Source organism: Staurois parvus, unplaced genomic scaffold, assembly GCF_062004578.1.
Source record: "Staurois parvus isolate SC_StPar_1 unplaced genomic scaffold, SC_StPar_1.0 ptg000293l, whole genome shotgun sequence".
Taxonomy (NCBI): domain Eukaryota; kingdom Metazoa; phylum Chordata; class Amphibia; order Anura; family Ranidae; genus Staurois; species Staurois parvus.
The window spans coordinates 3,832,121-3,845,257 of NW_028318089.1; the positions used below are offsets into that span (position 1 = coordinate 3,832,121).

At 41.2% G+C, this 13,137-nt stretch overlaps 1 protein-coding gene across 3 annotated transcripts in view; it reads left to right on the forward strand.

Moving 5' to 3' along the window:
- The window catches only part of SEC14L1 (SEC14 like lipid binding 1), an 89,781-nt gene that overhangs the window by 69,694 nt on the left and 6,950 nt on the right, over positions 1 to 13,137 (forward strand). For all 3 annotated transcript variants that reach the window (XM_089682675.1, XM_089682677.1, XM_089682676.1), the window contains exons 9-14: positions 919 to 1,108; positions 1,386 to 1,474; positions 2,720 to 2,790; positions 6,852 to 7,023; positions 7,157 to 7,291; positions 10,454 to 10,588. In XM_089682675.1, the coding sequence (XP_089538801.1) occupies positions 919 to 1,108; positions 1,386 to 1,474; positions 2,720 to 2,790; positions 6,852 to 7,023; positions 7,157 to 7,291; positions 10,454 to 10,588 (792 nt within the window). The remainder of the gene's footprint in view (positions 1 to 918; positions 1,109 to 1,385; positions 1,475 to 2,719; positions 2,791 to 6,851; positions 7,024 to 7,156; positions 7,292 to 10,453; positions 10,589 to 13,137) is intronic.

Here is a 13,137-nt window from a genome sequence, read left to right on the forward strand (position 1 = left end):
GTGGGTGTAGGCACGTTCACATCCCAAAATAGGATGCGACGCAAGATTACGTCACTTTCCCAAGAGCTGCTGCTTGCCTGCAAAATGCAGGTAAGCAGTTGCCAAGCAGTTAAAAAAAAAAAAAACCCTTAAAAATGAAAAAAAAAAATCTCAATATGGTATTTTTATATATATATATATATATATATATATATATATATATATATATATATATATATATATATATATATATATATTTTTTTTTTTTTTTTTTTTACATTTTTAAAATACTTTTATCAGAATAGTACAATGTTAACCACAGTAACATTGTACTACTGTGGGGGTGATCAGGGATTTTTTTTTTTCTTTTTACACTTTGTTTTGCAGAAGAAATAAAGATCATTTCTCCTGCAATGTAAAACTTGCTGCCATGAATCTAACTCATTCATGGTCCGTAAGTTGAGCTGTGAATTTTTTTTACATGTATTTGTTTTTCATGTGTTGCGCCTTTCATGTGCTTCTTGCTTCAAGGGCCAGTTATAGATTGGGGCAGTTGCTGTTTGTTTGTACAGCTGTTAAAGTGGAACTAAACCCTCCTTTCCTATACAGCCAAGGAAACTACCATCTTCGCCTCTGATCTGCTTTTCCCATGTTGCTGTACATTCGATTAGTTAAGACACCAGCCGTTTGATGACTAGACAGTTTGGTTGACAGCACACGCAAACGTGACAGTTTTCATTCATGGCATGCCTTGGATGTAACTGCTTTGGGAAACCATTAATTCAGTGGGTTTAGTTCCGCTTTAAGCTTTTGGGATCATCTACAGTTTGATTAGCATCTTATCTGCCATTGCTGAGAAAAACATATCTATTTTCTGCTTCTCGTTTGACACAGATTTTCCCCATTAACCTTTAACGTTTGACTGTAATCTGTTTATAGATCCCCAAAGATGAACACATCCTGAGATTTTTGCGTGCCCGGGACTTTAACATTGACAAAGCCAGGGAAATCCTTTGTCAGTCTCTCACCTGGCGTAAACAGCACCAAGTGGACTACCTGCTGAGCACCTGGAGCCCCCCACAAGTTCTGCATGATTATTATGCTGGAGGCTGGCACCATCACGACAAAGGTTACTGTGTTCCTATTTATGGATTATACTTGTATTCGCTCCAGCAGGAAGTTTGTCTGCAATATTACAGATCTATTGTGCAGAGGTTGAAGCCACTTTTCTGTTTTGTCTGTAAACATTAAATAAGGTGCAGTGACTCTTAAGGTTGTTGAGCAATTCGGCTATGGTAATAAAGTGACTGGTGAGATTATGGTTTCCAATATGAGTCTATGTTTCTGTACCCAAGGCTGGGAATTCTATTCAACCAAATTACTGTAATATTTGTATCGCCTTGTAGATGGTCGACCGCTATATGTGCTCAGGCTTGGACAGATGGACACTAAAGGACTGGTCAGAGCTCTAGGTGAAGAGTCTCTCCTGAGGCATGTAAGTTGTCTTATTTTAACTTTCCTGTCATAGCAGTTGTGCAGGAAGTCTACTTATGAATGTGCAGTTCAGTAGGCATCCAGAGGTCAAGTCTGTATTGATGAGCTCATGTTCACGTCAAATGGAGTTTGCATTACCAAGTTTATGAGAGTGCTAACCCACATAAAGCAGGTCAAATGGAGATCAATGAATTCAGAAACATCTCAAAGTAATGCCATTAACACAGGCCCAAAGCCTTTTAACATGTGTCTACTGACTTGCTAACATATTAGACACACTCCTTCCTTCCTCTGCTAGTCTGGTGTTAAAAAAAAACCAAAAAACTGTCAAATGTTACAGTGATTGGTGGGTTAGAACCGCAGTCAAGTTTTTATTGCTGTATGTCCCTATTTGAGAGAGTTCCTGTTCACTTACCACCATCACTCAGGATCTAAGGGAAGATCTATTCAAATAAAATAACTTTTGGTGAAAATTTTACTTTAACCACTTGCCTACCGGGCACTTATACCCCCTTCTTTACCAGGCCAATTTTCAGCTTTCAGCGCTGTCGCACTTAGATTGACAGTTGCGCGGTCATGCAAGATTGTACCCATATGAAATTTTTATCATTTTTTTCTCACAAATAGAGCTTTCTTTTGGTGGTATTTAATTGCCGCTGGGCGCTTTACTTTTTGCGCTATAAACAAAACATTTGGAAAAAAAAAAAACCTTTTTTGTTTGTTTCTATTATAAAATTTTTCAAACAGGTAATTTTTCTCCTTCACTGATGTGCGTTGATGAGGCAGCACTGATAGACAGCACTAATGAGGTGGCACGGATAGGCGGCACTGATAGGCAGCACTTATGAGGTTTCACGGATAGGTGGCACTGATGATGGGTACTGATAGGTGGCACTGACTGGCATCACTGCTGGGCATTAACTGGCGCAACTGCTGGACACAGCGATCACGGAGATCGCCGGTGGCACGCAGGAGAGCGCATTCTGGGAGGACGTCATATGACGCCCTCCCAGAACTGGCCAGCCACAGTGTAGCTGTCATTCGGCTATCTGCGGTTGGCAAGAAGTTAAACTATATACATGCCTAGGGCTGAGCCAAGGGGTAGACAGAAGAGGTCCCTGGGTGATTCAGCAGGAGGAGGCGCAAAAAAGATCAGGAACTGCAATCTATACTAGTAGTAATTTACAGCTGATGGCGGGGGGCATGCTTTGCTTTTTTTTTTTGTTAACTTTCTATTCTTTGACAGGTACTCTCCATTAATGAGGAAGGTCTACGACGCTGTGAAGAAAATACCAAAATATTTGGACGACCGATTAGGTAAGGCTTGTTAATGGTTTCACTGGGGACTATACTCTGTTTCACAAAAATTTGTTTTGCTTGATAGCAGTGTTTTCTTCAAAGCTGCAACTATGAGCTTGTTTTAAAGCAGTAGTTCAACTTTATTGTTTTTTACCAAAACATCCCCAAACGTTAGCATCTCCGTATATTTCACATACAGTGCTGCATTTGGTAAAAGAATACTTAATATCTTAATTGTACAGAGCTGGACATAGGACTTGTTTTTATAGACTATGGGTTATATACAAGCTATCTTCAGGTGCTTGGACACTGGCAACAACTTTGCAGGGGCTGCCCCAAGGGTCATGCTCATATAAACCTTGCCCATATTGTAAAACTCAAGGGATTGCTAGTATCCTTAGGTGATGGATTTCACTTATTAGAGAAGTTTTTTTTCTTTTTTTTTTTTAACCATTTCTTTTTCTTCAGACACTTCTCTGAAGATCTAGCTGATTTCCTATGGCTATCTAATGGGTTCCAGATTGGTAACTTTCAGTGTGTACCTTGGGGACTATACCTGGACCCCACTGATTTCAATGCACTGCCCGCTCAGACTTTCAGATGGTACGAATTACTGAGCATTGGATGCACGGCCATGAAAACTCATGAATGGGCACTTGGCTTCATTCCCTACCCATGCATTCACAGTCTGCTCTCTTTTGTGAAAAGTGGACTGCACATGCATGGATAGGGAATGAAGCCAAGCACTTGCATGTGAATTTCATCTGCAGGATAGAGATGGGGCAATAAAATGTGCATCTTAAAAAGTAAGCATTCTTTTACTAAATGGAACATTGCATGTTAATGTACTGAGGATGCTATAATGCTTTGGAATGTTTTTAGCTAAAGTCCGTAAAGGTGAACTAGCCCTTTAATCCTTTCAAGGACATGATGTATGTCATTGTGAGTGCAAGTGTGAAACCTTCTGCAGTAAAACCCCAAAGCTTGTGGTATCTGAAATCACCACCCTGGATGACTTGCCCAAATTAAGTGGCTAACCCAGTACAAGTTTGCCCATTAACATGACTGCTAGCAAACTTTTTCTACTTGGAGTGGAGTTTTTAGACTCTTCTTCAATGTAGAAGTTTTCATAGCTGCATGTGTGTGTGTAGATCATTGAAAGCCATAGAACATCTTTGCCATTCTCTGCAATGATATGTTAAGTGGGTAAAGCGACCACGCACAGCTTCATTTTTTATTTTGTGGAGACTATAAGCTCTTCTTCACAGAAAGGGTTGTCATTTTTGTAAACACAATTACAGTCATTGTTAAATTGCTCAATTGGGTTGATTAAGAAAGACATGTCAGATGTCCAGCAGGATAATGACCTTGGAAATATAAACACACCTTTTTATGAAGCACGGTGGATATTAAAGGGGTTATTGTTGGCATATATAACTTGTCTCAAGGAAGGTTTCATTTGTACACTTTGCATACCTGTCAGGGGCTTGGGTGGGTCTATATAGTTGGCTTAATGAGATTTGATTAATGATATGTCCATTAGAGGTTGATACAAGTTAAGGTGGTACAGAATGTGTTTTTTTTATACCATTTACCCAGCTGTTCTGAGTGTTTTAATATACCATGGTATGTTTTTAAGATTTTTCATGCATAGAACAGACCTTTTGTGGAGAGAGGCTCCAGTCATTATTTTAATATTTTTGCAATACAATGATGCTAACATTTTAAGTACTTTACTGATTGGTACGTAGAATTCTAGCACAGGGTGGTCCTTTAGGTAAATGCATTAGTATTACCAGGGACTCAGGACCTATAAGGGCGTTGAGAAGCCATGGGTATAGAAAAGAATAGGGTGAATCAAACAAGCCATTTCTTATGGTCTTTTTTTTTTGGTTTTAGATTGCATAAAAAGATAAATAACCTTGCAAGATAATATTGTGAAAGGAAAGCTGTGTGCTCCCAGAAAAAAATATGTATTTTGTTGCCTTGGTATCCTAAGTAATGACAAAATGATTGCTCAATCAATAGGCACATGGCTGAAAAATGTTAACGACTGTTAATGGTCAATTGCGGGTGTACAGATGCAGGAGTTTAAATGGTGATAATTAACAGCTGATACCAGTAGGTGGCTCATAAGTATCTGCAGCTCAAAGGATTTAGTTTTTATGGACTGGTCATAATTTACAGATATTTTACATCTGATTTTACATCTGATATTACAGATTATAAATTTTATATACACACACACACGCAACAAAGTGCAGCGCTCTACTCCTCAAAATGTCAACCAACTAAAATTAAAGCAATCAAAATATCAATATGTAATGATTAAACTGTGTTCATAGAAAATATTATAGTAGTAGTGAGAACAAGTCCCACATGGAAACTTCCAGAGATAGCCAGAGTGACACCATCCACTCTTATGCAAGGCTAGTCTAGACTAAGAGTGGTCAAACTGCACTCTTTAACCACTTGCCCTCCTGAAGATTTATCCCCATTCCTGACCAGGCCATTTTTTGCATTACGGCGCTGCATTACTTTAACTGACAATTGCACGGTCATGCAACGCTGCAAATTTAAGTCCTTTTATAATAAAAAAAAAAAGGACTGACAATTTTGAGGAAAAAAACCCAATATTTTGGACTTTTTGCTATTAAACATGTCCAGTTAAAAAAAAAATTTAAAAATCAAATTTTGTCATAGATTTAGGCCAAAATGTATTCTGGTACACGTCTGCTAAAAAAAAGATCGGTTTGGTTTACGTGAAAGTTATAGCGTTTACAAATGGCGGTATATATACTGGGATTTATTTTTACTAGTAATGGCGGCGATCAACTTATAGCGGGACTGCGGTGGGCATTCTGACACTGGGGGGAACTGACTTGTGTCACTGACATCCCCAGTGACACCAATACAGTGATCAGTGCTTAAAAAAAAAAACAAACCACTGACACTGTACTAAAGGCACTGGGCAGGGAGGGGTTAACATGAGGGGAGATCAAAGGGTTAACTGTGTGCTGTTTTACATAGTGCTGTGTCCATGTGCTTCATTGTAAGCACACTGCTTTGCATGGTTGTGCTGTGCACAGCCATCCAAAGCAGTGTGCATGAGCTGACAGGGAGGAGATCTGTTTTGTTTACAAACAGTTCTCCTCCCCGTCGGAGATGGTCGGCAATCACCGGGCTCTGGTGAATAATCTGGTAATTGACAGCCGCGGCCATGAATGGCAGTTCAGGTAGGGCGCGCCCGCGCCCCCTACCCGGAAAGGCAAAATCACGTGTGTGTATATGTGTGTGTATGTATGTATGTATGTGCATATATATATATATATATATATATCGATTTTGTGCATCCGTGCCGCCCTGTAGCAGTATATTTGCTATAGGGCGGTCGGAAGCAGTTAATGTATTATAGATTACATCATAAACATTGGATGGTTATGCTCCAAAACAGGCTCAAGGTAGTAACAAGCAATATCCTTAAAAGTGCCTCTTTACTTAATGATGGCTCCAAAACATTCCAATATAAGTCAATAGGACCCAAACATGCAGCAAACACCATGTAATAAAGAGATACTCAGTGTAAAACTGTCTTTGGTTCCTCTGATCAAAAAGGCTGTATTTGCTCCCTCATGTTCTTTGTGTACTGATTCAGAACTATATATATATATAAAAATTTGATCCTGCACAGGCAGACTTTCAATAAGCATTATCACCCTAGGAAGGTAAGTTTATGGACAGTCTCCTTTTGGCTAGATCACCAGGTACAATTAAAAAAAAAAAAAGCAAGCCTACAGAAAAAAATCAACACAATCTCCAATGAAGGGAAAGTTACCATATAGTACTTATTCAACTCTTGGTGCACATACATGTGTTAATCATAGATGATTCTGTTGCATCTATTTAGCTCTAGATGATGGGTTTAGGCGCTAGCTATCCAGTTGTGAGAGCATTTGTCCTGGCATGTGTATGGATAATTTTGGTAGGGATCTGGTGAATTCAGATGCATTATTTATCAGAATTGTAATTATTTATTTAGTAGTTATGTTCACTGCAGTTTAATTTGCTATCAACTACAGCTCCTGGACCTGCCTTGTGGATTTGGAGGGACTCAATATGAGGCATTTGTGGAGACCAGGGGTCAAGGCTTTACTGCGAATCATTGAAGTGGTGGAAGCAAACTACCCAGAGACATTGGGGCGGCTGTTGATCTTGCGAGCTCCCAGAGTATTTCCTGTTCTGTGGACATTGGTATGTTTTGTTTTTTCTAGAGCTTCACCATATACTTAGTACAGTATTATAAAAAAACCTAAATTGTTGTTGAATTGCTATACGATTTAGGAAGCTTGCAGAATATTGAACTTAACTTTTGCTCATGTTCCAGGTCAGTCCTTTTATAGATGAGAACACAAGGAAGAAGTTTCTTATTTATGCTGGTAATGACTATCAAGGCCCAGGAGGATTGGTGGATTACATTGACAAAGAAGTGATTCCAGATTTCCTTGGTGGGGAGTGCCTGGTGAGTAGCCTAAATATGTCTATGGGCAGGGCAAACTTCTTGTATGAATGCCTTCTACTCAACCACTGTAATCAGTGTAGAGAAGAATCGGCCCATAAACCCTGATAAGCAGATATCTCAAAATGCATGGAATGCCTAACAAGACTCTGGCGGTACCCATGCAGACAGCAAGAGAAAGAACAAGTAAACCCTTAAGCTCACCACACACATTAAATTCTGACTGTTCTATCTTCTTTAGATCTGACAATTATCTAGTGCAGAGCCTTGCTCGAGTGGCTATAAATGAAATGGATAGATTAGGTATGTCCTTATAGTATATAGCTTTGAAAAATCTGAATAAGGTTGCACCAAGATTGCACAGTTAGATTGTAATGTGTATGGCAAGCTTTATGTCTGATAATCCCCTCAGCATTCATAGTGTTTGCCAGTAGGACAGAAATCACAAAGTCAAAAGATCAGTAAATTTTACCCATAATGATTAAAAAAAAATGAGGCTGCTGTTGCATGTGTTTAGAATCAGCAAGTAAGGAGAAATCTCCTACTCCTCAACCTCTCTGTGGCTTTCGACACAGTCGACCACCCCCTCCTCCTCAAAAAACTACACTCTCTTGGCCTCAGAGACTCCGCTCTCTCCTGGCTCTCTTCCTATCTATCACAGCGCTCCTTCAGTGTTACCTACAACGCTGCCACCTCCCCCTCACTCCCCCTTTCTGTTGGAGTCCCTCAAGGCTCTTTCCTCGGTCCCCTTCTCCATCTACACCTCTTCCCTTGGCCAACTGATACACTCTCACGGCTTCAACTACCACCTCTATGCTGACGACACGCAAATCTATCTCTCTACCCCTCACCTCACCCCTTCAGTCTCTGCCCAAATCACTAACCTACTGAATGACATATCGGCTTGGATGTCACTCCACTTCCTCAAACTGAACCTTTCCAAAACCGAGCTCCTAGTTTTCCTCCCAGACTGCGCCCCCCGACTTCTCCATCACGACCAATAATGCCACCATCAGTCCCACTCCGCAAGCCAGAGTACTTGGCGTCATCCTAGACTCCAATCTGTCCTTCCAGCCCCAGGTCCAATTGCTGACAAACTCATGTAGACTCCACCTCCGCAACATCTCCAAAATACATACATTCCTAACCCCAGAAACCACTAAGCAGATCATTCACTCCCTTATCATATCACGACTTGACTACTGTAACTCCCTCCTCGCCACAGGCTATCCCTGCTTCAGTCGATCTTGAATATTGCGGCCAGACTCATCCACCTTACCAACCACTCCGTATCCGCCACCCCCCTCTGCCAATCCCTCCACTGGCTTCCGTTTGCCCAACGGATCAAATTCAAAATGGTAACACTGACATACAAAGCTGTCCATAACACTGCCCCAAACTACATCACCGACCTGATATCCAAATACCACCCAAACGTACTCTCCGCTCCTCACAAGACCTCCTTCTCTCTATTTCCCTGGTCTCCTCCTCCCATGCCCGCCTCCAGGGCTTCCCCCATCCTCTGGAACTCCCTACCCCAATCCATCAGACTTTCACCTACCCTCCCATGCCCGCCTCCAGGGCTTCCCCCATCCTCTGGAACTCCCTACCCCAATCCATCAGACTTTCACCTACCCTCCCATGCCCGCCTCCAGGGCTTCCCCCATCCTCTGGAACTCCCTACCCCAATCCATCAGACTTTCACCTACTCTCCTCTCCTTTAGGCGCACACTGAAAACCCATCTCTTCAGGGAAGCCTACCCCGCCCTCAGCTAATTGCCGATCTCCTCCACTCTTCCTACCACTCCATCCCCCACAGCTATCTCCTCCTGTGCCACCATCCCCTCCCTCCTGGATTGTAAGCTCCAAGGAGCAGGGCCCTTGAACCCCTCATGTATCGCATTGTTTTGTTATTGTACTGTCTTGTGTATTGTCTCCCATTGTAATGTACAGCGCTGAGCGAAGTGTTGGCGCTATATAAATACTGTGTAATAATAATCTCTCCATGGGGGTCATAGCACAGACGTTCTCATTATTCCCCTCTATCAAACGAGAAAAAAGTTTTGGCCACTTTTCAGTGCTGTGATAGTTTAACTGAGGATTACTCAGTCATGCAATACTGTACCCAAATTGTTTTTTTTTTTTTATCTCTAGCTTTCTTTTGGTGGTATTTGATGACCACAGTTTCCTTTTTTTATTCACTATATAATGGAATAAAGACCAAAATCTTTGGAATAAACTGTTTCCCCTACTTTGTTATAAGACACGTCAGATAAAAATACCCCTAAATTACCCCCTTATTAGAAAGTAGGCACCCCACAGTGATCTCATTTTGCTACCAAGCTTTGAAAAGGAAACACAAATGGTGATATAGAGTTGGTTAAAACTCAGAGCATTAGATACAACATAGTATTCATGTCAGGTCATACATAGGAAGGGGGGGAGGGAGGTGATTGGGTTAATTTGCAGGATGAAGGAGGTTATGGTGTTAATATACAGATCAGAGACAGGATGGGGAAAAGATGTACAGCTCACACTCAGAGGCATTATTTACAACCCACTACCTTGACTTTGCTGCCTGTGATCCCTTCATTCACTGCACTACTATGTGAGAGGGAGCAGAGGGCTTTCAGATGTAAACAGTAGTAGTGTTTACATTTGTGATTGGCCCATCACAAGGCCCAGACCCACTCTGCCTGTGTGAAATTTGCCTGTGATCTGAGCTGTCTGACAACTTGATCATAAGCCTTGTTACACACACTTGGGGCATGCATAGTTAATAGGCAGAGCACTGTTTTAAAGCGGCTCTCTGGGAAGGCCCCCAGTCTGCCTTGTTTCATGTATGACAATTGTAAACTGGCTAATGATGGTTCACCTTCTTGTAAGCTAGTAAATGGAAGCAGGCGTAGAATTTGAAGCGTACGTGTAGTGTTGACAAAATCGCCTTGTATCGTTGATAATAACATTTGGTCTGGTTGTCTGTAGTATAATAATCAATAAAGACGTGACAAAAAATGTATATGTTGGAGTGAGAATGTATTTTCATGTCTTCTTTTGTTAAAAGTTCAGTGTCTGAAGAAAAAAACTGTCTCTCTTAGAAAGCTGTCATTGCATGGTACATTGTAGCATTTTTACAGGTAGTGGTTTGTGTGCTGTGTATTTCAGTGCGAGGTTCCAGAGGGTGGGCTGGTTCCCAAAGCTCTGTACCGGACTCCAGAGGAGCTGGAAAGTGAGGATATCAGACTGTGGACCGAGACTATCTACCAGTCAGCCAGCGTGTTTAAGGGTGCCCCACATGAGGTATGATCAGTGAAAGCTTTCTACTAACCTATTGTGCTCCTTTGTGACAAGGGATCCTAATCTGGTCCTAGTAGTTTCCAGTATTTTTTAGTTTAATACAAAATATTGTTAGTGTTTCATGAGGCAGTGCAGCATGTATGTATTTGAAAAGCGTCACAAAAATCCTATCATGCCAGACATATTGGCGATTTATAATGTATTTGTAGTAATGTGCTAATTTGCACTTGTTTTTGTATGAACTTTTTTTACATTTTGATCAAGTCCCTCTTTAGAATGATGTGGTGTTGAAAAACTTGGTAAGATGCTTATTTCACCACAGTACTATAGTTCATTTTTAATAACCTAGCGGTTTGTAATCTGCATTGTGGTGCTATTCATTATGAATTTTAACTCAATGTTGCCACGCTATAATGCCCCGTACACATAAGAAAATCGTATGAAAGATTTAGCGGAACCACTGATTGAACGATTTTCTCTTCATTGATGAGCAGGATGTTTTAACCGATAACGATATTGTGACCGAAAAAATCCGGTAGAACAACAATGAAAAATGTTGTTTTGCATACGAACGACTGATTTTCAATGCGGTGGTATGACGGTCATACAAAAAAAAAAATCTATCAAGCATGAGCGGAAACAGAAGATGACCCGGATGTTTATGTCCAAGGAATCTTAGTAAACACAAATGAAAAATCCAGATGTTAAAAGTAGATTGGCCTAACGAGATAATGAAACCAGAATTCTGCATATTATGTATCACTATTTATGTATATAGGTAATGTAATAAACGATATTATACTCATTTCTGTTAATTGTGTATATCGCTCGTTCTGGCCGGAAGGGCGTGGCTACAAGGTCACATGCACACTGCATCACTTCCACTTGTACGGAAGACGTCAGCACTACATATCGCCCAACAAAGGATTTTTTTAGATTGGTTAATGTGGGCCACGATTTTGGCCAACGAACGAACGCCTCTTGGTCGTCGGATAACCGTTCGGTGGATTTTCTAATTGTGTATTCCCACCTTAAGGCAAGACTTGGCATATACTGTGTGCTTTGGTGCACTGCATTACAAAAAATGGTTATGCCCTTTCAGTGGCTGTTGAGATGTGTTGGCATCTCATTCCAAATAAATGGATTAACGCACCCCAATGGCCCAGACAGGTCTAAGGGCTCGTTCACACTTGACTGTTTTTCCAACTCTTGCCAAATGCCCCTATAGCGTTTGACAAGCGTTAGTCTGACGTTTGCAGAATGTTTTTAACGCGCCGCATACGCGGTTTAGCGTCGGTTGCTAGGCGTTTGCCACGCATTAAAAACGCCCCACAAACGCCTATAATGAAGTTTGAATGGTGTTAACGCTCCGCAACCACACCGCAAACGCCGGTTGGGCGTTTGCAGAGCGGCACCATAGACTTGAATATGAGGCTTCAACTCCTCCTGACTCGACCAGAGGCGTCCGTTTTGCTGCAACGCGATGCTAACGCTCCCGTTTGAACAGCACCATGTGCTGCAATGTGCAGAATTTTCTGAGGCGTTTGGAAAACTGTAAAAATGCTTCCCAAACGCCTGTCTGCCGCTTGCTATTAAGGCTAGTGTAAACGTAGCCTAAAGGTGTCCTAAAAGTGACAGCAATGGAACTCACCATAAGGATATGTTTTCTTATCCATCTATCTTCATGTTAATTCCACTGTAAGGGCTTCTTTACACTAGAGGCAACCATTGCCTACAGATTGATTTTCATAGAATGGATAGGCCTCCCTACTGCCTCCTTTAATTTAGAAAAAAAACCTGCACCACTGTGCCACAACCACGTACCCTGTATGTGCTTGCACAGATGTTGTGTTGTTGCCCCCATTTACTTAAAATCTCATAATCAGTAATGTAATCGACTAATGCAACTGAGTATCATTTTTATTATGCCATGTATAGAACCTCCTCTGGTCACTGTGTTTGGTTAAGAGGGGTGGTAAAACCACAGCTGGCTGTATGTGTGAATGAGCTCTTAAACTTTTTGTGTACTTTGTGCCAGATCAACATTTACATTCAAAGACCAAACCTGCTGATCACACTTATTGTCCAACCAAGGCCAGCAGGGATCTGCATCTCCACCTATGCAAGCAGAAAAAGGGAAGCACTATCTAAGTGCAACAAACCAACAATTTTTATTAAGCTCATAAATTGGCAACTCACATGTTAAAAACTGCAACTCGCTTATCAAAAGGGTAAACACTGCTTGTCTCCTGGTCCCAGGATCCCGCTGTGTGCTCCCCTTTTTCTATTGGCATTCGGTTTCTAGAGTTCACTTTTAACTCTTGTATAGCAGCCACAATTTTGAAGCACACCATAAGAGTGTTTTTCTTAGACTCCACATTGGATTTTATTTGGACTTTCAAGCTGTGTTGTACAAAGGCTTATCCCTATGGTTTTAACCCTTTATGTGCTATGAATACCCCTTCTCTTCACCACCTATGATGTAACTGCAGAAAGCTATTGGCCCACAGTCACTTGACTTAACAGCTGATCCTGGGTGGGGTGTTTCATAT